The 25,398-nt window shown below is 46.6% G+C and overlaps 2 protein-coding genes and 1 pseudogene across 5 annotated transcripts; 1 reads left to right on the forward strand and 2 right to left on the reverse strand.

The window, feature by feature from the left end:
- Positions 1–1,280: 1,280 nt before the first annotated feature.
- Positions 1,281–4,286, reverse strand: LOC112885608 (annotated as a pseudogene).
- A 1,899-nt stretch (positions 4,287–6,185) lies between these two features.
- Positions 6,186–9,750, reverse strand: LOC112886118 (disease resistance protein RPM1-like). 2 transcript variants are annotated; one of them, XM_025951903.1, is made up of 3 exons: positions 8,689–9,750; positions 7,036–8,576; positions 6,505–6,952 (listed from the first exon to the last, which is right to left on the reverse strand). In XM_025951903.1, exons 1-3 carry the CDS (start codon positions 9,531–9,533, stop codon positions 6,885–6,887), a joined length of 2,454 nt encoding a protein of 817 aa, XP_025807688.1. In that variant the 5' UTR covers positions 9,534–9,750; the 3' UTR covers positions 6,505–6,884. The 2 variants fall into 2 exon arrangements, with proteins under 2 accessions (XP_025807687.1, XP_025807688.1); XM_025951902.1 differs by having other exon boundaries at positions 6,186–8,576; positions 8,689–9,747.
- Positions 9,751–10,181: 431 nt separating this feature from the next.
- On the forward strand, positions 10,182–16,443 carry LOC112886206 (putative disease resistance RPP13-like protein 3). Of its 3 annotated transcripts, none has more exons than XM_025952018.1 (5): positions 10,182–10,303; positions 10,406–11,276; positions 11,573–13,705; positions 13,956–14,042; positions 15,509–16,443. In XM_025952018.1, the coding sequence occupies exons 2-5, from the start codon at positions 10,426–10,428 to the stop codon at positions 15,996–15,998; spliced, it is 3,561 nt and encodes a 1,186-aa protein (XP_025807803.1). In that variant the 5' UTR covers positions 10,182–10,303; positions 10,406–10,425; the 3' UTR covers positions 15,999–16,443. The 3 variants fall into 3 exon arrangements, with proteins under 3 accessions (XP_025807803.1, XP_025807802.1, XP_025807801.1); XM_025952017.1 differs by having other exon boundaries at positions 10,197–10,303; positions 10,391–11,276; XM_025952016.1 differs by lacking the exon at positions 10,182–10,303 and having other exon boundaries at positions 10,314–11,276.
- Positions 16,444–25,398: the final 8,955 nt, after the last annotated feature.

A 25,398-nucleotide genomic window follows, 5' to 3' on the forward strand; every position in this document is an offset into this window, starting at 1 on the left:
CCGGGCGGCGGCGCCATTGATTGTGAAGTGGAAGCGAAATTGAGGAAGCGAATCGAAATTTCGAATGCAGCGGGCTGTGCCCGTCACGCCATGACACCGTAGGAAGGAAGGGGATTTCCAAATTCCATTGAGAAAAACTAGTTGCAAATCTGCTGGTGATATAGTTGCATTAATTCAGCTATCTCAATTCGAGTCTAGTATGTGCCCAGATAAATCAAACCCATATGAGGTCAGGTAATTAATGCGATTGCCATGATACTATCTTGCCAAGTATGAGCTGTTGCTTGCTCTGTGAACACTTGACAGCATCACCAATTTTCTGAGGCACTGATATTTGCCTCAATGGAACTGTGGATGCTCTATTTCTTCAGAATACAAATTCCAAACAAAGAGCACCACAGATACGCTTCGTATTAGCTATCTAATGATCTTTCAGATCGCCTTGATCGCTATCATACGCCGTGTTTTCTTATCACTCTGTACGCACCAGAGAGGACCAAGTTTGACAAATAAACTTCAAACGAAGAGTAGCTAGCATAACCGTGCTAGCTTTCAGCAAAAATTTTACATCAATGGCGCATGTACATTCTGCAGGTAACAGCAATGTACCAGCTCCTGGGAACAAAACCCAGCTCAATAGCTCATCATCTACAAGCTATCGGTTCAAAATCATCAACTGGAGTTCATCATATATGCTCGGCGCCAGCTGAGCTTCAGCTACTCGCGGGCTTCTGGAAGTCGAGCCCGGGAAACTGGCAGATATCATGGCCTTGAACTTGGTCAAAATTCGAAAAGTAATCAATCGCAAACCCTTCAGAACTTCATGACTCGCCAAGCACAAGCAGCCAGCTATTTGCATTAAAAAGAAAAAATGGACCAGGGCGTAATCAACAGTATTCAACTGACGCTGATAATTTTGTACTGGTAACATGACATTAGCATAAACTGATCATATTCGTGTAAATGTACAATGTTCTAACTTGTAAGAAAAGAGCAAAGGATATGTTACATGGTTCGCAGGACGCATACCGATGCTTCAATGGTCGAGCCTGCAAGGCAATCCCCCACAGATGCCTTGCCTGCTCGTCCGTTGGGGGTCCAATACGATCGATAAACCCCAAACCAAGTTCTAATCCATCAGGCATATCTTTCTTACTTTTTTCTACTGTGCCCTTCGCGGTATTTTTCCTGTACTTAATAGTTAAGTTCCATTTAGAAGAATCAACCGATAAAGCCTGGAACATGTATTTAACTATTAGGCGGCTGGTGGCACAAGCTAATCATAAAAGTAGAAGATACTGAACAATTTCTGCTAATACCTCTTCCATAAGCAGCATTGCTGTACCTCTTCCATAAGCAGCATTGCTGAAAAATGTCCGGCACTCAGGTGCATGGGACAAAGTCTGTAGCTGACGTTGCCAATCAAATGCTCGTACAAATGCTGCAAATGCCCACATAGAACAGAGCTCAGTTTCTGATCATGGAAGGTGTAAAACTCAGTAAGAAACTGGAGGGAAAGGTTATACATCTCCTGGGACTAGAAATCTTGCAATAGAGGACCTTCATTTCGTCTTGGGATCAGTAATCGTAAAACCCAATGTAGAGAGCAGACGGTTGGCACAATACCCGGACCCCAGTGCGTAAAAAGACGGATCAGCTAGGCACAGGTTTCCATTTAAAAAGACCGGAACTTTGATATGCCCATACTGTTTTCCTCCTCATCCTTAAAGCATTCTACTATGACCTGCTTACTGCTCTTGTTGTGAACTAATAATCTCATCTCTAAGTGCAAGAACAAATCTCTTATAGAAATCTCTTGATGGAAGTCAGACACTAATATATTGTTCAGGATTGGCAATAACACGTACACTTTACAGTTATTTCCACAGATTTTATGACTGTAAAGGGACCAGAAACTGGAAAAGGCTGGCCCCCAGAACTTCACTTTCTGACAGGGATATTCACCAAACTCACCAGCTACATCTGTACAACATGTTTATCTTAAAATGGTTGACTGATGGTCACATAAGATGGGAGTGTTGATGTGGCTGAGGCACAGAGCATTCTCTCAAACACTGAAGAACACAGAGTTGAGGCACAGAGCATTCTCTCAAAGACTGCTAGCTCCTGGATGTAGCGCTGCAGGATGTTTGAAGAAGAATATGTTAGTGCAAAATAACACAGGGCAAGCATCTCTTGGCAGTTCTCAAATATGTCACCTAAATTCTCCTTTTTTCAGAGAAATCTTCCTAGGTAATGACTGATCACTACCTTACTATCGTTGCGAAATTGGAACAAAGCTCAGATTCTCTAATCGAGCATCTTGCCTAATAAGGAGGGAAACGTTTGAAAAAAAAATATTTCACACGAAATTTTATAAATTGTTAAAGTATCAGAATACCTAAGTTGCAAGTCGCATGGCTCTGTATATCATACATATTCTGCCTTCGACGCACTCCGTCAGATGCACAAATCTTTGGTACCAAGAGAAGATCTACAAAATCCAACAAGAATGTATGCTCATTAAAAAATACAGTGGGAAAACTATGTAGTGCTGCTCGACTTATATTATGTTCAAATGCACTACAGAATGTTACAATGTCACAAGAGTGAATGAACACATGACAGAACGCACAATGTAATTATAAAATCCAACCAACAATGACATCAAACTGAATCTGCTGTTACCATCTCAGTACATACCACAGCCTTATAAACTTGATGCAGCAGCACCCATTTACGCCGTCCAATTTGAGGAGGCATGTACACATTTCCAATAACTACCAAAACAAGAACAAGCTCCAAAGTTAATAGTTGATGCAAGATTCATACTCAACAGAATTTTCCCAACTTACTGTATTTGTTTGTTGATGAAACCAAAACACAACTAGTCCTTCAGTCACCACTTAGATTCAAATAGTACTTGACTTGAAATCTCAATCAAACTTGGCAACTGCTTGCAACACAATAGAGTGAGTAACTCAACAACTCAACTAGATTGAAAACAAATTTATTTATGATATTATATAGCCATGCATAACCTGAATAACAAGTTAGTCAACAACTTCTAAATGATCACACCAATTTTATTACAGAGGGCCCCCTAAACACTACCATGACACAAACCTCGACGATCCTGATGAAAAATCATCATGAGCCAATTGAGGTTGATTGCTACTCCTACTGCTAAAAGATCTACCAGGGCCTCAGAGGATTTCATATGAGATCATGTGCTGTCGCTACTAGCTTGGTACTAATAGAAGCTAATCAAAGCACCCTAGGGATCATCTGCATCTCATGGAGGAGCATGTACAGCGATCCGTGCTTCACCATTCGAAGCCCTCCGTGCTCCACCTCAACGGCGGTGAACACCGCGTGGCCGACTGGGTAGGGGCCGAGCAGGTCGGTGGTGAAGAACCTGGCGGATCCCAGGTGCACGAGGCACGATACTGGAGGGAAGACCGTCCACTCCGCCGGCGGGGCGAAGTCCTTCCAGAGGTTGCGCACCGCCGGGGGCCACGGCGCAGAACGTGCAGGGGCCGTCGTCTCTGAGGCCGAACCAGAGGCCGTGCTCGCCTGCTCGGGGACGTACTCCGCGCGGCCGCTGAACGGCAGCATCCAGTCACCGGCCTTGCTCCAAGCCTCCGCCGCCGTGTCGAACGAGTAGGTGCCGATGCGCGCCTTGGACACCAAGATGCGGGTGGGACCGCCACGTACGAGTCGACGCCGTGAAGAGGATCACCCCTCCTACGCTAGCCGTACATGTAGGGCGGCGGCGGGAGGACGCGGGGGTGCCAGTCCTCGTCGCCGTCGTGGTCAAACTCGTGGCACTCGAAGTACCGGCCATCGCCGCACGGGAGGTGGTCCTCGTCGACGGTGAGGGAGGCCGGCATGGACTTGAGCGCAGCGAAGGCGCGCAGGGTACGGACGGCGTGCTGGTCGGGGTTGTAGAGGACGGCGCGGCCCGTCTGGTCGGCGGCGACCACCTTGTTGTGCCTGCCGCCGAGGAGCATGAACGCCATCTCGCCGTCGTAGTACAAGCGTCGGGGCGGGTAGAAGGTCATGGTTGGGGCGGGGAGGGGGCACGGCTTCATCTCATGATCCTCCTCCGTCGGCGGTGGCTGGTCCGGACGGCCACAGTCACCGGTGGACTCTTGTGGGGGGCGGCGGAACAGGTGAGACATGTCGATGCTGCGCAGGCTGTAGCTGGTCCACCACCAGGTGCACCAGCCGCCGGAAACTCATCGCTCGCCCGATCCTCTTCAGCTGGCGCTGCTGCGCCCGCGCGTGCAGTTCGCCGGCCGGGGCTCGACAATGGACGCGGGCAACGGCGGCGGCGGCGGCCTCGGGCATGGCCGTCTCTTTCAGGCAGGCCACGTGGAGCAGGCGGGCCCCCAGAAAAGTCTGGCCTCCGGTGAGACTGCCTCCGCTTGGTTGACCCATGACGCGCCCCGGCTTGAAGCAAGTCATCTCGTCGAATCGTGGCCGCACAGCTTAGATCTAACGGCTCCGCTCACCTTGACCCGGACGGTAAATGAGATACCGACCGGGCGGACGGTAAATGAAACACCGTCCACCCCGTGCCAGGGCGCGCCCTCACGGCCACCCAGTTCGCCGCCACCGCCGCCGCATCCCGGCGACCACACCGCTGTGTCTGTGTAAGTGAGCCCGGCATACGCCAGCGAGCGTTTCCCAGCCGGGGAAGGCCGCTCCTTCTCCATCGCCGCCGCGGCAGGGGCGGAGACCGAAGCAGCGTGGTGCCGTGCGCGCGGTTCCAAACGCGGCGCGCGCACCTGGTCGGCGCCGGCGTGCCGGCCCGGATTGGGGCCACCGCCTCGGGCGATCACCCTGTCTCCGTAGCGGTGGCGCATCAGGTTCGGCGCCGGACGGGCGAGCAGACGTCGCCGGGGCGGATCGGGATAACTGGCACTGGCCGTAGTCGAGGCTCATGCCGCCAGTCGATCCGGGCGGCGTGCTGTGCTCGATCGTCAGCGCTCTGCAGTGACACCAGCGAGACGGAAGGTTCTCGATCACGGCAGCACCGGCGATGAGCATGGCCGCAGAAAGGAGATGAAGAAGCAGTGCATCTAATCTTCACCAACACCGGCAGTGATTCAGAGGAAGAATCAAGCTTCTTCGGAACAGAGCATCTGCTAGACCGCTGCAGAGTCACAATGTCTGTACCTGGGTGGAAAACTTTTGTCACAACTCGTAACGATCGATGCACGAGTTTTTCAGTGCCTTCTTGGGAGAAAAAACTGGGGAAAATGAACAAGCTCATCAGTGACCATTGCTGAGACGCTTCTGGTAGCACATGACCTGTGAAGGCTGCATTCGTGATCAAAGGAAGTACAATTGGTTATTGGTCTACCTCGAGTTCACTCGTCGTAGTCACCAAATCATAAATAAGATGACGACATAGTATGGCATTTGCCATCTCATGTTGGATGAATCTGATCTTTCAAACCAAGCGTGCGAACAATGGGCGCCACAATGCGTGTTCTTAATTCCTACAAGGCTGGCACCTCTTTTGTTGCATCAGTTCAAACAGGTATGCCCTGTACACATCTTTTGTGCCCCATGAAACCTTGAAAGTTCTACACTTCCATTTTTGGTGGTTTGCTACCTGATTATTTTATAACTTTACCTCCATGTATACAATAATACAACCACATATTGTCTTCCTGAAAATACCTGGTAAATGATTACTATGGTTTTATACTTTTATGCAAATGAGTTACCAGCTATTCTGTATAAACTTGAAGTACCTACCCTTCTTGTTTGCAAAAGCCAACCTAGGAGTAACTAGGTGGCTGTATATTAGTATATCCATAAGAAGAAAATATACGCACCCAAATTCGCCTAGATGGAGACTTCCTTATTGTTTGCAAAAAAAAATCACTAAAATATATAAGCAAACCGATTCATATTCTAATGCAAATAAAGCGCGCAATCCGAATATATTCCTTGGATTGCTTGAAATGTATTTTGTGTAGATACAAGCATCCCTCACCTGTACCAGGCAGTCGACAGCTGCTCTGCATCAGTTATGTCTGATTTGAGAATACAAGTTGAACCTGATTAATTACCATCATCATGACAGTCTAGTACACCCAAGTATAGAACAGTAAAACCAGCATCAACTCCAGCAACAGCAATCAGATGGTCAAACACATTGTGCAATATGCATAGCAGAAATTGCCACTGTCCACCCCAATCTAACCATCTTTAGATTAAAAAAACAATTCCATCGATTACATTAACAAGAGAGATACTCAAACCTATGATTACAAACACAGTTGAGAAAATGAAAGGGGCATGGGATTTGAAATTAAGGACGGCTGTGCTGCTGCATCCAACCACCAGATTCATCAGCATGAAGAGGAACAGCAATACTGGATGATGACATTGTGTCTGCTCCCATCACCTGATGGACAATGGCCTGAGACCAAGAAGACGACTCTGAAAGTCTCATCTTCTTAAGACTAGAATCTAGTGCGTCATCCAAACATGGTTCAGCTTGGCATCTTTTTCGCTTCTCCCTCATGGCACATGGTCCCAGTCCCGGTTCCTCGCTTTCAATCTGATTGTCTGTTTTGACCAACACTGCTCTGGGCCTATTTGGGTGTTTTTGCGCTGCATGTTCCCAACGCTGTATTTCTTCTGCACTCGCCTCAGCATCAATTTTGACTTCCTTGAGATGTTTGAAGTGTCTGATATCCATGCCTGAAAGACCAACCACCAAATCTCGACAGAGAAGCTGAAGTGAGACGAGGTTTGGCAGAGCTCCTTCTTCAATGGTTGGCGGAGCTAAAGCGAGACTCTGCACGTGAAAGCACAGGCGTCGCAGACTTGGGAATGCCCCATGTTTTATTTCAAAACCCTCAAGCAGGTCTGCAACCAGTTTGAGGTAGAGCAATTTGCCCAAATTTGCCAGCGCTGATAGAAGACCCTGTGTCAGGGTAGCTGATGAGATGCACAGATCAGTGAGACCTGACAGCAGCGTAACAAATGGAGGCAGTTTAAGCAACTTGCCTTGAAGCTTTAGTGACCTTATATCATATTTGGAACCCTCAGAGCATGGCTCCAAATTAAGTTGACTCAGAAAATTTTCGTAGGTTTCTTTGCAATCAAGTGAAAGAGAACAATCATTGTGTCTGTCGATAGGGACCTTTGTCAATTTCTGAATGACTTTTGAAAGGTCACTCATATAACTATCTCTGTTGGCAACACGCTTACACCATATCTTAAGCTTCCTCAGTTTATCCATATCCATGATAAGCTGCAGAAAACCTTTGCTATCTTTTTTTTTCGAACAAACAAAACCTTTGCTATCATCAGCGACAAATCCAGCTAAAGTCTGCAAGTTACTCTTTTTTCCAGATAAAAACTTTTCCAGTTTACTCATCTTGTTCACATTCTTCAAGTCGTCCTTATCAAGCATAAGCTTATTTCCAAACAGGTGAGTTAAGTGTGGCAGTTGAATGGCCTCGACGGGCAGTGATTGTATCTTTGTTCTCCTTAAATCCAGTGTCTCTAAACAGTGCAGCCCATCAATGCACCTTGGAAGCTCACGGATACTGCCTCCTAAGCTCAGGTACTTGAGATGCCATAATTTCCAGATGTGCTTGAGATCGTGGTCTTTCAAGTCACTGCATTCTTCCAGATCCAAGACTCGTATCAGTTTACACCTGCGAACAAAAGAAATGGCTCCACCTGCATCCCCAAAGACTGTCAGAGATCGAACACGTGACGAATCTTCATCAGATGCCTCACATTCTATCAGTTTGCCATCATGGACAGATAGGTGCCGAGCATTGTTGGCATTGGCACCAGCCCTTGGATGATCAGGAGACAGCGTCATGATGAACCTATGCGACAAGGACTTATGGAGTACAAACTCATGCATGATCCCATGAGTTTTGCAAGTCTTCACTTGTGAATTGTTACTTGTGTCGATAGGCCGAATCATATTCCAATCGACAAGCTTATTGAAGTTCTCGTCTGCAATGTCCTGCTCACCACGAAGAGATTCACTTCGACAATACCCTTCGGCTAACCACCGCCTTGTTACAACTTTCCTCTTGAGCGGACGATTCCTTGGGAATATGCCAAGATACAGGAAGCAACTCAGAGCGTAGCCAGCTAAACTGTCATAGTTGTCAAGAAGAACCTTCCTTAGGTCTGAAAAGCTGTCATGGCCATGGTTTTCCTTCAGATGAGAACCAAGGTTGCGGCATAGCTTTGCACAAAGCTCCCCTGTGGGCTCAACTGAACTCTTCAGATAGTCGGAAACACTGACCAGAGCAAGTGGGAGGCCATCACATTTTCCCAGCAGCGCCGCTGAACCGTGCTCCAACTCAGGCGACCTGATCCCCGGAAAGGCTACCTTCTTCGAGTCTTCTTCACCAAGGGTGTCCATTTGGTAGACATAGCCATTGCCATGACTGCACACATTAGCAACTGACTGAATAGTTGTCGTCAGTATTATTCTGCTGCCAGTACTGCTATCTACAAAGGCTGAGTTTACGGCTCTCCACTCATCCATTTGGACGCCATCAATGACAATCAAATACCTAACAACAAAAATAGAGAACTGAGAATCAAAGTTGAGTGATAGAAATAATAAAAAAATTATTAGGGAGTTGAAGTGGCAAAGAACTGATACAAACGGAAACATACACACACCTCTTGTCACTGAGGTATTCCTTGAGCAAGGCCTCAAGATTGTTGGTGTCAGCATCCAAATCCATGCTGTCCTTGGGAACAATTTGCTGGAGTATATCAAGCAGGATAGCCTTAATCCGTTGGCTGATCTCTGGCAAGGTACCGGCGGCGGAAAAAGCACGGCAGGGGAAGGTTTCCTTGGCATGAGGGCTGTCGTAGGCTGCCCTTGCAAGGGTGGTCTTCCCCGAGCCACCGAGCCCAACGATGGAGATCACCCTCAGCTGCCGCGGCTCACCGTCCACCTCGCGCAGCAGCGACAGCATCTCCTCCATGGGCTTCTCCATGCCTGCCGGGTTGCGCGTGACGGCGGGGCACGGCTTCGAGGCGTCGAGCGTCGCGGACGACGGCAATCCACCGGGCCGGCCAACAGGAGCAGAGTCGACTACCCGTTGACGCGCCTCCTTCAGGCGCCGCTTGAGCTTGTGGATCTCGTCGGCGTAGCTTGAACGGCTCTGAACCTTCTTCAGCTCGTGAGCCACCCGATGCACGAAGGAAGACGCCGCCCCCCCGCCGCCGCCGCCGCGGTGCTTGCACCTGAGGCGATGCGTGAAGCGGTCAACGCAGTCCTCGATGTCGTGCGCCAGGTCAAGAATCTCCGCGCTGTACAGCCTCGCGACGGCGGTGCGCTCGGGCCTCCCCAGGGCGCCGAGCTGGTCATCCATGGCGGCAGCGATCATGCGGAGGTCATGCTGGATGGAGGCAGCTTCTTGCGCGAGGCCCCTGTGCTTGCTGTACTCCTTCTCCAGCAGCAGGAAGAGCCTTCCCATCACGCTCTTCAAGAAAGCTCCCACTGCCGCAGACTCCATGGATGTGTATGGGTGTGTGAGCCTTGATCCACGATCGGAGACACCTACAAATCTCACGGATTAGCGAGAGCAAGGAAGAAATGGCAGGTCCAGCTTCACCTTCCCTGCTGGTCTGCTGGAGCACTTTGAGTGGAGGCACCCAATCATGGGCAGAGTAGACATCTCTATGACTCTATCTCGTTACTTAAAAAAGAAAAGAAAAGAAAACTGAGCTGGTGGTTGGAAGTGATAGGAGACGCTCCCAAAGGATTAATAGGTAAATAATTGTTTATTCTGAAAAAAGCTGAATTCGCTGGCCTAGGCCTAAAACCCACCACCATGGCAATTAATTGCTCACGTTTTAGTTTTGTTCTGAATCTAACTTATCTAACTTTGATCAAATTATTGAACATGCACCATCATATACAAAATCATAGTTAGTTTTAGTAAATCCATCATTGGAATATGTCTTGATATATTTATTTGGTATAACAGATGTTAATATTTTTTCTATAATTTGGTTAAAAGTAGAGAAATTTGACTTAAAAGGTTTACATTTTGGAACGGAGGAAACACTAATAAAATTAAAGGTGTGAGGGGACATAAAGCAGACAATCAATCATGCCTATGTGGTCCCTATTTGATGTAGACGAATGACCTGTTAGAAAAGAAAAATGAAGAGAAACGGAAAAGGTCTCTGTCTCTCCCAAGTCCTTCCTTCCTCTTCAATTCTGTTGCTCAGAGAGGTCGCTCATGCTACCTTGACCTGAGCTGATTCCTTCACCTTCTAGGTTTGTATTTCGTACCACTTGATTCCTGTTTCAGCATCTTTATTTGCCTGTAAATTGAAGCACCAACCATGGCTAAGCAATCTGCAGCATGCATGCTCTTAGGCCTCGGAGAGATCTCAAGCATGGAGGCTCCTGCCAGTCCTTTGGACGGCACCATTTTGAAGCTTCCAGGAAAGCTCGACAGGCTACTGCGCCATGGCTGCGCCCTGCCCAAGGGCGCGGCGGATGAGATACCCCTCATCAAGCTTGACCTCGAGAAAATCAAAGCTATTTCCTCAAACCTGCAGGAGGACGACCATGCTATGATGGTCAGGTGCTGGAGGAAGGAGGTGCGCGAGCTGTCATACGACATGGAGGACTTCATCGACCAGTATGAGCACGCCGCTGCCATGAACTGTGCTAGCAGATCCATTCGCGGCCGGGAGATTATTACTCGGCGGCGTAAGAACAAGACGAGTCTCCCTTGGATCCGGGAAAAGCTGAGGCAGCGCCTGTGGATGGCCAACAAGATCAGAGAATTCAGCGAGCGCGCACAAGAGGCACTTGAGCGCCACAGGTTGTATAACCTTGACGCCATTGCAGGCTCTGCTTCCTTGAGATGTATTGATGATGCATATCCTACCTCTTGGAATGGCACACCGTGTGGGGAAGATAAGGCCTATGTTGGTATCGATGCTGCTATGGAAAACCTCGAAGAGTTGCTGTCGATGACGCATGATCAAGAGCACCAGAAGCTTAAGGTTGTGTCAGTTGTTGGGTTTGGAGGAATCGGTAAGACAACACTTGCCATGGAACTTTACCGCAAGCTTGGGCAGCAGTTCGAATGCCGGGCATTTGTGCGGACTGCCCAGAAGCCTGACATGAGGAGGATTTTCATCAGCATGCTCTCCCAAGTTCGTCCACACCAGCCACCTGACAATTGGACAGTACATGGCTTAATTTCCACCATCAGGACACATCTGCAAGATAAGAGGTGCTATCTTTACTACATCTAACATCAATTACATAAATATTTGCATTGTGATAAACTGTACTCACAATCTAGCTCCATGGTCCAGTGGAGTCTAGTATGCATTCCATTCAGTGTCTCTAATGTGTCTAACATAAAGCAACTTGATCTTTAGAACAGATGATCTCTAACGGGTGTACAAAAGAAAAATGTAAATTCTGCTTAGAGAGGGAGAGAGAAATTCGAATTATTCAGAGTTCTTATTCAATATTTGCCACTGATCTTGCCACAATGTTTTCACTATAACAAAATATTTGCAGGTACTTGATTATAGTTGAGGATTTATGGACTACATCAACATGGGACATTGTTAAACACGCTCTACCAGAAAACAATTGTTGCAGCAGAATACTAACAACAACAGAAATTGAGGATCTAGCTCTGCAATCTTGTGATCATGACCCCAAGTATGTTTATAAGATGCAACCGCTTGGTGAAGATAACTCAAGAAAATTGTTTTTTAGTTCAGTTTTTGGCCCTCAAGATGAATGTCCTCCGGAACTCAGGGAAATTTCTCATGATATTATTAGGAAATGTGGTGGTTTACCACTGGCTATTGTGACTGTTGCCAATATTTTATCAAGTCAGCCAGGCAAGCAAGATCGATGGGATTATGTCAATAAAGCCATAGGTTACAGTTTGTTGACGAATCCTACCTGGGAAGGGATGAAACAAATCTTCGACCTTAGTTACAACAATCTTCCCCAGCATTTGAAAGCATGCATCTTATACACTGGTTTGTATGAAGAGGACATTATAATTTGGAAGGATGATTTAGTTAACCAGTGGATAGCTGAAGGTTTTATCCAAGCAACAGGAGGGCAAGACAAGAAGGAAATTGCAAGGTCGTTCTTCGATAGGCTTATCAATGGAAAACTGATCCTTCCTCTAGATGTAAATAGAAATGGTGAGGTTTTGTCCTGCACGGTTCACCACATGGTACTAAATCTTGTTATTAGATGCAAGTCAATAGAAGAGAATTTTGTCACCGCAATACATCATTCTCAAGCAACAACCACACTCGCTGACAAGGTTCGTCGACTGTCTCTTCAATTTGGTAATGCAGAAGATGCAATAACCCCAACAAATATGAGACTGTCACATGTACGAACTCTTGCCTTTTCGGGGCTCTTCAAGTGTTTGCCTTCGGTTGTGCAGTTTCGTCTTCTTCAGGTTCTAGTTCTCCATTTTTGGGCCGATAAGGATAGCATCAGCTTTGACATCACTAGAATTTCAGAACTTTTCCGACTGAGATATTTAAAGGTCACAACTAATGTCACTTTAGAACTACATCCCCAGATGCGAGGTCTGAAATCTTTGGAAACACTTAAAATTGATGCAAGAGTTTGTGCTGTTCCATCAGATATTGTTCTCTTGCCAGGCTTGCTACATCTTAGTCTTCCTGCTGAGACAAGCCTGCCCAATTGGATTGGCTGCATGACACCACTTCGCACGCTTGGTTATTTTGACCTCAGTAGTAATTCGATACAGAATGTTAAGAGCCTTGTCATGCTGACCAATCTCGGAGATCTTCAGCTCACCTGTTCTACAGTACAGCCAGAAAATCTGAATAGCAAATTGCAATTCGTGCTGACCACGATTGTTGGGAGACTCAGTAACCTCAAGTCTCTGACTCTGGCACCAAGAGCTCCCAGTTATGCAAAATCTATTGGTGCTACGGGCATGACCGTTCATGGTGGCTTCAGCAGTTTGTCCCCTGCCCCATCTCTTCTTCGGAGTCTTGAGGTTTCGCCTCAAATTTGCATATTCTTCTACACCCCTAAGTCGATCGGACAACTCCGCAAGCTCTGCATCTTAAAGTTTGGGGTTAGAAAAATAGACAGGGATGGTATTGATGTTCTCAGAGGATTGCCTGCTCTCGCTGTTCTCTCCCTGTATGTCCAGACCAAGCCTGCAGCAAGGATAGTCATTGGGAAGACAGGATTTCCGGTTATAAAATACTTCAAGCTGAAGTGCTGTGACCCTTTTCTGAAATTTGAGGAGGGCGCTATGCCTAATCTCCTCAAGCTGAAGCTTGCTTTCAATGCCAGCAATGCTGACCAACAGAGCACAATACCTGTCGGCATCGAGTACTTGTCAGAGCTGAAAGAGGTATCTGCAAAAATTGGTGGTGTTGGTCCTGAGGAATCCCACAGAAGGCCTGCCGAATTGGCATTCAGAGATGCCTTCAGGGTGCATGCTAGCGTTCAGAGAGTCAATGTACAATGTGTAAAGCAGATCATTGAATGTAAGGATGATCAGAGTAGCTTAACAACAGTGGAGTATTCGCCTGCCCCGGCCGGGACGAGCCTCCTCTCCAGCGGTTGGGCCCACGTGTCAGTGGCAGCGAGTCCCTATGAACCGCAGACGGCGCGCTGGAACTGCCCAAGAGAGTGAGTTGTCTGCTGCCTTCCTGCCTGCCCGTTGGTAGTCCCATAACGGCTTCTTCCAGGGACACTTTGCACACTGTAGCAAAGACCGATACAAGGAAATAAACTAGAAGCTAGAAAAGTCGAGAATTTTTTTTTTCCTTTTGACTTCACTGCTCCGAAGAGCCGGAATCCTACCAAATGAGGCCTTATATATTTTGTTCTAACAAATTATTGCACGCTGATCTGATTTGTCTGCACCCCTCTCCAACAGGAGAACGGTGACAGCCTCGCCGCACCGCGACGGGTACCAGTGGAGGAAGTACGGCCAGAAGAGGATCCCCGAGACACAGTTCCCGAGGTCAATAAAATCTCTCTTCCTACTCCGAGTATATACTTCTTAGCTTGGCACGTAAATCAACTATATTTCGTTTTGAATAGGCTACGTGGTTTAAGAATGAACTGATTTATTTTTCCTAATCGTCATGTATCCAAGAACATAGATTATTATCTACACTAGCAAACGTACCCGTGCGTCGCTATAGCGTTACGATGAAACACCGTGCAACCTTATCTGCTTAAATAGCACCATGGTATTATTGAATTCCACGTGACAACATCGATCCTTATTCAAAATTTTCCAAATATATTTTGACCTCTTACACTTCTTACACTTTTGCATACATGTGTAACTAACACACCATCACATCATAATCAACTGCAGATAAGGTTGTGAAAGGACCTCTAGCCTAATGGTTGGAGCACCACAGTAGCACCTTGCAGATCCGAGTTCGAATTCTCTTAGGGAACGAATTTACTAGGCTGGTTTTTAAGAAATTTTCCTCACCGGTAAAATCAGGGTTTGAGGATTTTCTAGGTCAGAAGAAGATTGATTCTTATTAGTGAAAAACTGTGTGGTGATCTTAACCCCACCGTCTAGTTTTTTTTTAAGAAAAGTTACGTAATTGAATATAAGCTCAAAGTACCGTTGCCATGGTAAATGAATTTGAAACAATTACCTGCAAATTTTGTCAAGAACCAGCTACAATACATAAGAGGGTCCCATTCCATGTGTACCCACAATCATCACGGTGCAGAGCAATGTCAACGCATGTGAGCTCATCAAACGCTCTAGGCATTCCCTACCTTCCTTCACTTAACGTACATATCCAGCAAGACTGCACTGATGATCCATGAAAGAGTTACTCTCTCCATATTAAATTATAGATTATTTTTATTTTCTAAATACATAGTTTAGACATAACATAAATCTAGATTCATTTCAAAAACTACGTGCTTGGAAAAATCAAAATAGCTTATAATTTGAAATGAATTGAGTGTAAATTAAATAAACTTTTGACCACTAATTCATAGACCCAAATCCCTTGATACATGCTGTCGAATGCAGCGCAAGCAGCTAGAACGCTTGCCATCACGTACTTACCCCGGCTGCATGTCCAATATATTATTACTGAATCGCGTTCAGTAAAGATATGTTATAATCATGCGTAGTATTTATTATTGAAAATGTAGGTAGTAATTAGCTAGTGTGTAACGATATTATAGTAGAATAACATATGGTTATATATAAGGCTAATTTCAATGTAAATGTCATAGAAGTGTCAAGAGCATTAAATATCATGTCACGTCAGCAAATTTGTTGATATGACAGAGTCATTTATGAGAAGAGACGAGGAAAAATTTCATGGGATAAGACAGAGCAGTGTCATCACCGTGATACTCCTCTTACACAGTTATCAATTTTGCTGTCTTGGTAACCGTATCGTCTTGGTAAATTTTTACATATGTATGTACGTGCGTGCGCAGGTGCTACTACAGGTGCACATTCCACCGCGAGCGCAGCTGCCGGGCCACCAAGCAGGTGCAGCAGTGCAGCGTCGGCGACCTGTGCAACCCGCCCCTGTACGGCGTCATGTACTTCAACCAGCACACGTGCGACACGATGGCCGGCTGCGAGCCCGAGGCGGCGGCGAACCCGGCGATGCCGGCTGGCCTGTCCGGGGCCGGGCTGGTGGCCCGCCAGGGCGGCTCGCTGTCGCTGGGGCTGGACGAACGCGGCGTCCAGGAGGAGCACGAGCGCCAGGCGTTCGTCTCGTCGCTCGTGTACGCTGGCGACGACGACGAGCTCCCGCAGTCGTCCGCCGGGGGCCGCGGGACCACCAGCTCCGCCGTCACCTTCGACGTGGCCAAGGGTGGGGCTTCGTGCGCCGGAGCGGGTGGGGATGCAGCCGTGCCCGAAACAGAAGCAGGTGATAGTCCTGGCGTCGAGGATTGGTACCTGAGTCGCCCGGAATGATAAAGGCTACTCGCAATGGACTATATGCATTGAAGAGGCAGTTTTAAAACCATTTGATTTACTTATTTCTTACGTGGTTATCTTGGAAACATTAATATGAAACCTCCATTGAAATTAACCTCGTACGCTCATTTTCACCGGCACTGGCCGGCTCTATCCAGAAAGAACCAGGCTTCAAAACAGAGCATCTCCTACAGAGTGGTCTCGGTACATGGAGTTCACTGATCGTAATCACAGAAGAATCATAACATGGGACCAATGGAATGCCATCTGCCATCTCATGTTGGACGAGTCTGATCTTTCAAACCAAATGCGTCAACCACAGGCGCACGCAGCTAATGTTAACGAGACTTTACATGGAACTGTAGAGCATTGTAAACCCAGGACAGGAGAATGTAGGACTGTCAAAATCTGAAAGAGCCCCCAATTGTTATCGTTTAATAGAGAAGTTTGGTTGATGCTGCTAGGTTTTCCTCTTGATTACTGGGAACAGGAATGTTTAGAGCAGGCCATCACTTCTTTTGGCCGTCTCATCTCATGGGAACGTTGTCAGTACATACGGACGGACAGGGGTACCTCTTGTTAGGGTGTCCAACCCGAAAGGCGTGAGGTTATCCGTAACCTCGCCCTAAGCCTTTGGGTGACGGGGCGTACAGCCCGGGCCTGACAGCTGGGGTCACGGTCTCCGGATCTCACCCCGTGCTCTAGCAGGTCCGGCGTCTCCACGTACCCACAAGGACAAGGTGCTCAGTAACGGCCTCCATGGGCCCGGACCCCCTCGGGGTGGTCCGGTGCCGCCACGTGTGGAAGCTGGACCCTCTGGGCCCTGTGCACCTAGGTCAGCTTCAGGGGTCCGGACCTTCCTACCCTCCGGGGAGGGGGTCCGGCGACGCCACGTGTCCCTGAGAAACCGGCTGCTAAGCCAGCTCTGTCACGTGTCCGGTGGCAGCCAGCATTCGGCGGGACGCCAGCCCAACTACCACATTAAATGCTGGTAGGTGGGGGGCGTGTGCCCGGATCAGGGCGTGGGCTGTCCACTGACACGTCGGGTAGGTATGCTGACACCACGGTAAGCCCGCCAGTTACCGAGGCGGCGCGTCGCATCACCACACCGTGTACGAAGGCGGGCGGCGTGTTGTCACATCATAGCGCTGCGCGCGTGAGCTGAGAGTAATTATGATCTGCTGCAGGAGGGCTGCGGCGTGCGCTGCTACAATGTGCACGGAAGCTGCAGCACGGCAGGTCAACCCGGCTCTTCCGCCCGTCAGCGGGAAAGGACCCAGTGTCAGCACGACTTACACTGTGCATGGCACTGACAGCAGGTACTGTGCCGATAAGGCGGCACTCGGCCATGCCCTGATAGAAGATATGCACACCAGCTTCCTGATCGAGGACTACAGGGAGGAGCTGGAGAGTAGGATTGCCAAATCTGTTGACTTTAAGACTCTAACGTGTACGTTATTTAATATGTCGTTGGGCCCACCTGTCGGGGCTCCGCTCGGTGTACGCGCTCCCCTTGAGCCTATAAAAGGGAGAGCGTGCTCATTAGAACACAAGTTCTCTTAGGTACACACAAGCAATACAACACACAGTGGACGTAGGGTTTTACGCTCCGGCGGCCTGAACCACTCTAAACCCTTGTGTGCTTTCCGTGTTCATCCACCCCTTGATCTAGTGTACCTTAGATTTCTCCCAAACTCATCCTAGACTAGGATTAGGTGGGTATATTCCGCCACCCGACTGGAGATTTTCTCCAACAAACATGATCTTAACAAGCTTGGTAGACTGATCCTAAAGGCACTGTTCCACATTTCATTGTAATCACTGATGAGGAAGGTGCACAAGGTGAATCATGGACGGTTCAGTGTGAGATTTTGCAGCAAGAAATGCTACAGGAACTACCCCCCAGATGAAGACCCAGCTCCAGACAATGACAATGGCCAGGAACCACCTTTCAATTTCTTTGGGTATGGCCAACAAATGCCAGGTTTTCACCAGCAACAGATGAATGCAGCTCAAGCTAATAACCCCCCAGCAAATGATTTGCCCCAATGGCCCCAGGGGCCTAATGCTGACCAAAATGATTTGCAGGATCATAATGGGGTACACAATGATGTCCAGCCTGCTGCAATTCATATGCAGGGTCATGACTGGGACCTCAAGTTATGGAAGTTGAAGTACAAGTGTAAGAGATTGAAGAGTTTGTTAACCCTGAATTGCCAGTTAACCAGCAGGACCAGCAAGAACAACAACACAGTTTCACTGTCTCTTGAGGATTTTGGTTGACTGAGCTCCACTAGTTCGATCATGTCCAGTCTGCAGGACCCACTCCAGGATATTGTCTTAGCCCTGCCTGCACAACCACAACAGGCCCATAACAACAACCTGAATGTGGGTATGGTCCACATTGTTAACAATTTCGTGACAGACCCTGTCCTGGAGTCTTTCAGCCCAATGGGCCAACCAACTCTCAGCTTCAATGCTCAGGCAGTCACGCATTGGGCAAACTTTTTTTCTCAGAACAGGGCTCCCAACCTTCCCTCAGTGGAAATACCAAATGCTTGGTCTGATTTTTTCACTGCTATTCTCATGTCACCAGCACACTATGATTGGACCAGAAAATTTTTGATGTCTCAGGCTCGGAAAATGATCCAATCTTGCACCTCTGATCATGGAAACATTCAGTTCACTCTGCCACAAATCTGCCCCAGCAAAGAGCTCCTCACATGTCAGAACACACCTCAGTCTGTCCAGAAGTTACCTCACCAGTAGCAACACCAGAACCTGCACCTCTCTTTGAGCAATCCGAGGAACCAATTTTACAAGCTTCTTCCCTAAGGAGAAGTAACGGACTCAAAATACTCAACCAGGGATTCAGGAAAAAATCTTGTGCTGATAAGAATTGTTTGGCATGCACTGTTACCCCACCCACTCTCTCCCCCACCTTGATAAAGAATCTGGGTGTAACTTTTGCCAAAATGAGTCCTGATGAGCTTTCCTCTGAAGCATTGCAAGCCAGGACCAAAAGCAAGGGTAAAAAGACTTTGCAGAGTAAGCCCAACCCTCCTACCAACCAGACAAGAGGTAAGAAGAATAGTAAAGAGACAGGGCCAAGTAAATCAGTCCCTGATGACACACCCAGGAAGAAGCCAAAGAAGTGATGTTCTGTGCTGCAATGTTACAACTGAATATTGCTCTATTTTGTCCCACAGTCTTTCTTATCAGTTTGTTCGGACTTTTCATGTTGGCTTTTGTTCCTTCCTTACTTCGCTCTGGGAAACTCCTTTTGAACTAGTCTGTAATTTCATCATCAGACTTATTTGCTGTTGGTCCTATGTCCAGTGGTTATGCAGTTTGTCAACCATTTGCTATGCATCTGGTTTTTATGACCCTACTTTCATTTCATTATGAATCAGAATGACTTTAATAGAACCTGGAGAGTTCTTTCCTGGAATGTCAGGGTTTAAATTCAGATCGAAAATGGAATGTAGTTAGAGATAAAATTGTGGAATCCAAATGTGATATCATTTGCTTATAAGGGACTAAAAAAGGCAGCTTTGATCGTAATTTCATCAAAAATATTGCTCCAGTGGCCTTCAACAAATTCGTTTTTCTGCCTTCCCGTGGTGCCTCAGGGGGCTCAATCGTGATATGGAAAGGAACTCTCTTTGATGGCGAACTTATATTTGAAAATGAATATGCCGAGTCAGTTCAGTTTACATCTCTTTTTTCAGGAGCCTTTTGGATTCTAACGAACATTTATGCGCCTTGTACAGACGAGGGAAAGCGTGTTAGACATCTAGGCAATTTTCGGTATATTTTAATTCCAAATATTACTATCAATTTCATGATATAGATGAGTGATAATGTGTGGACAAGATATGTGCATGTGTTCATGTTATTCTCACTAATAAGCATGAACAAAGAATTAAACCAAAGTAGGTTTAGTAAGTACCCCAAGGCGGGACCAGTGCCGGAGGCACCGGTTGCGCCGTTACCAGCTGGAATAGACATGCTATTCGACTGGCCTTACTCGAAATAGCCGAACTATGTCGATGCAGGTAGATGTTCGCAGTGCAGTCCCACGAACGGTTACGTCGGGAAGTAGTCGTTCCACGAACGGGCACGCCGGGAAGTAGACGAAGTAGCCGTTCGCACGAGCAGCTACGCCGGGAAGTAGACGAAGTAGTCGTTCAGGGAGCGAGCAGTCGCGTCAAGACGCTCCCCAAAAACCTAATTGCCCGCGTCCCGTGCAGGACCGTCAGCGAGCAGAGGTTCCGGAGGCCCTGCTCACGCTAGAACTGTGCGCGCAGTGCTAGCGGTGGGAATGGCAGAAAGCAGCTGAGGGAGAAGAGAGAGGTCTCCTGAAGAGGAGTACCTGTAGGAATGCTGAGATGAGTGAGGATGGGAGAAGAGGGTGCTGAGATGAGTGAGGATGGGAGGAGAGCAGCACATCACGTCGCACCGCACCGCACGTCACGTCACGTCCGGCCGCGCACGCGCACGCGCACCGCACCGCCCGTCCGGCCGCGCCGCGGCCCGGCCCGGCCCGGCCCGGCCCGGCGAGGCGAGCGAGCGCGCGCGCGCGTGTGGTTCACTGTCCTCCTCTTACCGGCTTCTCAAGCGGTGTACACGAAGTCCACCTTTTAAGTCGGTTGAGATCCTCCTCAATTCGCGGTACGGAATTAAGCATTGATTCCCTAGCATTAATAGTGGGCTTTATATTCTTTTAATGCATTAGAATAAATGGGCCAAGCCCATTACTCCAACAATCCCCACCAAGAAATTCAAGCCGCACTAGAAATACCCTCATTCCCTCATTGATATACCAGTATTCGACAGAGACTGTTAAGTTGAACTTCCATCTAGGACAAAGGCTACACTTATTCACAACTGTGCAATGGACTATGCCTTAAATTGCCAGTTTTGTGCAAACAAGTTTGACCAGAGCCCTACACTGGTACTAGGCTGCAAGAGCATCCCCGCGGTTTGGAGCTTATAAGTCATACTCCAGGCCCTTCATGAGTTTCTAGAGAATACCCAGTTCTCATAGACCATGACCAGTGGTCAGACTCATATAGGTGTGTTCCTTTCAGATGTTCTGTAGGACAACATCTTTGTTTCATGAAAACAACTCATTTGTTTAAAAGAAACCACCTGGCACACATTAAGGTATAGACCAACCTGCCATACAGATTAGAAGAGAAATGCACCTTATACACGGAATGAGCACTTTTCACAAAGGTTCTCTTCTCACAGTCAGACTTTAGTTTGTTTCACCATCCTAATTCACGGGATCTCCGATCACATAGGACAGGTTTCCACTAAAGAATGACTCACGTGGGTCTCAAGCCCAATTCCATAGATGCATTATCTATCACATTTAGTGAAAAACCCTTTGTAAACTGATCTGCCAGATTTTTAGCCGTCTGAACATAGTCCAGGGCTATAACTCCGGAGTTTCTCAATTTTCTGACAGATTTCAACCGCCTTTTCACATGTCTAGATGACTTCATGTTATCCTTTGAACTATTCACCTTGACAATTACCGTTTGATTGTCACAGTTCATTAGGATTGCCGGTAACGGTTTTTCAACTATCGGCAAGTCCATAAGGAGCTCACGAAGCCACTCAGCCTCAACAGTGGCGGTATCTAATGCTGTGAGTTCTGCTTCCATAGTTGACCTCGTTAAGATGGTCTGCTTGCAAGACTTCCAGGAAACAGCTCCACCACCAAGTGTAAACACATATCCACTTGTGGCCTTTATCTCATCAGCATCAGAAATCCAATTTGAATCACTATACCCTTCTAGTACCCTTGGGTACCCGGTGTAGTGAATTCCATAGTTCATTGTCCCCTTCAGATAGTGCATTACTCTTTCAAGAGCCTTCCAATGATCATCTCCCGGGTTTGAAACAAACCGGCTCAGTTTGCTTACAGCAAACGAGATGGCAGGTCTTGTAGCGCTCGCTAAATACATTAATGAACCAATGATCTGAGAATATCTCAGCTGATCTTTCATTATCCTTTTGTTCTTTCTAAGAATTAAACTGGCATCATATGGTGTTGAGACAGGTTTATAGTCGCTATAACCAAAGCGACTTAACACCTTCTCCACATAGTGAGACTGTGTAAGAATCACCCCACCATTGATCTCTTTTACCAGTTTTATATTAAGGATAACATCAGCTTCTCCCAGATCCTTCATCTCAAAATTTTGAGATAAAAACTCTTTGACTTCCTTAATCACATTAAGGCTAGTGCCAAAGATCAGTATGTCATCCACATACAAGCACAAAATCACTCCTTCAGCCCCACCATAGCGATAGTATACACATCTGTCAGCTTCGTTCACAACAAAGCCGGCAGAGGTCAAAGTTCTATCAAACTTTTCATGCCCCTGCTTAGGCGCTTGCTTGAGACCATATAAAGATTTTAACAACTTACAAACCATTCCTTCTTGACCCTTTGATACAAACCCATCCGGCTGATCCATATAGATCTCCTCTTCTAACTCTCCATTTAGGAAAGCCGTCTTAACGTCCATCTGATGAACGAGAAGACCATAAGAGGCTGCCAGGGAAAGTAACACTCGAATTGTGGTCAATCGGGCAACTGGTGAATAAGTGTCAAAGAAATCTTCTCCTTCTTTTTGGGTTTAACCCTTGGCCACAAGTCTAGCCTTGTACTTTTCAATAGTACCATCTGGCCTAAGCTTTTTCTTGAACACCCACTTGCATCCAACCGGTTTACATCCATAAGGACGTTCAACGACCTCCCAGGTTCCATTAGACATAATAGAATCCATCTCACTCCTTACTGCTTCCTTCCAATAGTCAGCATCAGGAGATGAATATGCCTCTTCAATGGTTCTGGGTGTATCATCTATGAGGTATACAATGAAATCATCACCAAAAGACTTTACAGTCCTTTGTCTCTTGCTCTTTCTCGGAGCATCATTGTTATCCTCCTCAGGATTTACTACAAGTGTATGTTCATTGTGTTCTATCGGCTCAGCAGAGCCATCATCCTCGATGAACTCTTGCCTAGATGAACTTGTTTCATCTCTCATGGGAAAAATGTTTTTAAAAAATATAGCATCTCTGGACTCCATTATAGTACCAACATGCATGTCAGGTACTCCAGATTTCACTATTAAAAATCTATACCCAACGCTGTGAATAGCATAACATAGAAAGATACAATCCACAGTTTTAGTTCCAAGCTTACGTTTCTTGGTTATTGGCACACTCACTTTTGCGAAACAACCCCAAGTACGTAAGTATGACAATGTTGGCCTTTTCTTCTCCCATTCCTCGAATGGAGTTATCTCTTTATTCTTTGTAGGAACACGGTTTAGGACATGACATGCAGTCAATATAGCCTCACCCCACCATTCCTTGGAAAGTCCCGTTGTATCTAACATGACGTTAACCAAATCCGTTAGAGTGCGGTTCTTTCTTTCGGCAACCCCATTTGACTGAGGTGAATAGGGAGGCGTCCTCTCATGAATAATACCATGTTCCTCGCAGAATAAAGTAAATAAATTTGAGAAATACTCGCCACCACGATCTGACCTAACTCTTTTGATCTTTCTCTCAAGTTGGTTTTCTACTTCAGCTTTATAGATTTTAAAGTAGTGTAAAGCTTCATCTTTTGACTTCAACAAATAGATGTAACAAAATCTAGTACTATCATCAATCAAAGTCATGAAATATTTTTTACCACCTTTTGTCAACACTCCATTCATTTCGCACAAATCGGAATGAATTAATTCTAAGGGTGCCAAGCTCCTTGCCTCCGCGGTCTTATGAGGCTTACGAGTTTGTTTTGATTCAACACATACATGACACTTAGAATTTTTGACAAAAGTGAACTTTGGAATTAAGCTCAAATTAGCTAAGCGCATCATACAACCAAAATTAACGTGACAAAGCCTCGAATGCCAAATATTTGTTTCATCAATGTTAATAACAGTGTATGCAACTTTATTACAAACATCTGACAAAGAAAGACAGAACAAGCCTCCGCTTTCATAACCTTTTCCAACAAAAGTACCAAACTTAGACAAGATACATTTATTGGACTCAAAGACTAATTTGAAACCATCTCTACACAGTAGAGAGCCGCTGACTAAATTCTTCTTGATGGTGGGGACATGCTGCACGTTCTTCAGCTGCACGGTCTTCCCCGAAGTAAACTTCAGATTTACCGTACCAACACCAAGAACACGCGCATGTGATCCGTTCCCCATCAGCAAGGAGGAAGTCCCACCAGTCTGGTAAGAAGAGAACAAAGAAGCATCAGCACAAACATGAATATTAGCACCAGTGTCAACCCACCACTCGGGTGAACCAAAGACTGAAAGAACAGTAGGTAATAAATTACCGTACCCCGATGTTCCTCCAGGCTCGCTAATAACCATGTTGGCGGAGTCATTGCCTTTGCGGTTCGGACACTTTGCAGCAAAGTGATCCGTACTACTGCACACATAGCAAGCTCCCGTCTTCTTCTTCTTCTTAAAAGTGGTTGTCTTCTTAGTCTTTGGTTGGTTCTACGGTGGCTTTTTCTTGTTCTTGTGGGAGTTATTCTTTTGAACAAGATTGGCACTTGAAGCACCAACAACTCCTTTCCCACGTATGTCCTTTGCTCTCGCCTTCTCCTCAACATCAAGAGTCCCTATGAGTCCATCTATTGTGAACTCTTGTCTCTTGTGTTTTAGAGAAGTAGCAAAGTCCCTCCAAGAAGGTGGCAGCTTAGAGATTATACCTCCGGCCACAAACTTATTGGGTAACACACATGGGGACTCTTTGCTGCAATTTTTGAAATCTTCTGCCAGAGTATGTATTTCATGAGCCTGTTCCACTACAGAACGGTCTTCGACCATCCTGTACTCAAGGAACTGCTCCATGATATACAACTCACTCCCGGCGTCAGATACTCTATATTGAGCCTCAAGAGCATCCCACAATACCTTGCCAGTTGGCAGCCGGATATAAGAATCCACCAGGTTATCACCGAGAACACTAATGATCAAGCCTCGAAAGAGGATATCAGCCTCATCGAACGCACTCCCTTCCTCTGGAGAGAATTGTTCAGGCTTACCCTCTTTCACATGGATCACTCTCGACAGTGTTAACCACAGTATAAGCCGTTCTTGCCAACGTTTGTAATTTGAACCATCAAAAGGTGGTGGTTTGATTGATGCAGCAAAGCTAGATACCGAAAGACTATTAACAAGATTAGGTTTTTGGATTGTTAGACATTTAGGCAATTTTCGGTATATTTTAATTCCAAATATTACTATCAATTTCATGATATAGATGAGTGATAATGTGTGGACAAGATATGTGCATGTGTTCATGTTATTCTCACTAATAAGCATGAACAAAGAATTAA

Source organism: Panicum hallii, chromosome 3 (genome assembly GCF_002211085.1).
Source record: "Panicum hallii strain FIL2 chromosome 3, PHallii_v3.1, whole genome shotgun sequence".
Taxonomy (NCBI): domain Eukaryota; kingdom Viridiplantae; phylum Streptophyta; class Magnoliopsida; order Poales; family Poaceae; genus Panicum; species Panicum hallii.

Bases quoted from the DNA above. Each gene is read 5' to 3' on its own strand.
- LOC112886206 (XM_025952016.1), top strand. From the start codon at position 10,372: ATGGCTAAGCAATCTGCAGCATGCATGCTCTTAGGCCTCGGAGAGATC. The intron at 13,706-13,955 runs GTGAGTTGTCTG...CCTCTCCAACAG, and splicing joins CGCTGGAACTGCCCAAGAGA to GAGAACGGTGACAGCCTCGC. The intron at 14,043-15,508 runs GTCAATAAAATC...GTGCGTGCGCAG, and splicing joins CCCGAGACACAGTTCCCGAG to GTGCTACTACAGGTGCACAT.
- LOC112886118 (XM_025951902.1), bottom strand. From the start codon at position 9,533: ATGGAGTCTGCGGCAGTGGGAGCTTTCTTGAAGAGCGTGATGGGAAGG. The intron at 8,577-8,688 runs GTGTGTGTATGT...TTTTGTTGTTAG, and splicing joins GAATACCTCAGTGACAAGAG to GTATTTGATTGTCATTGATG.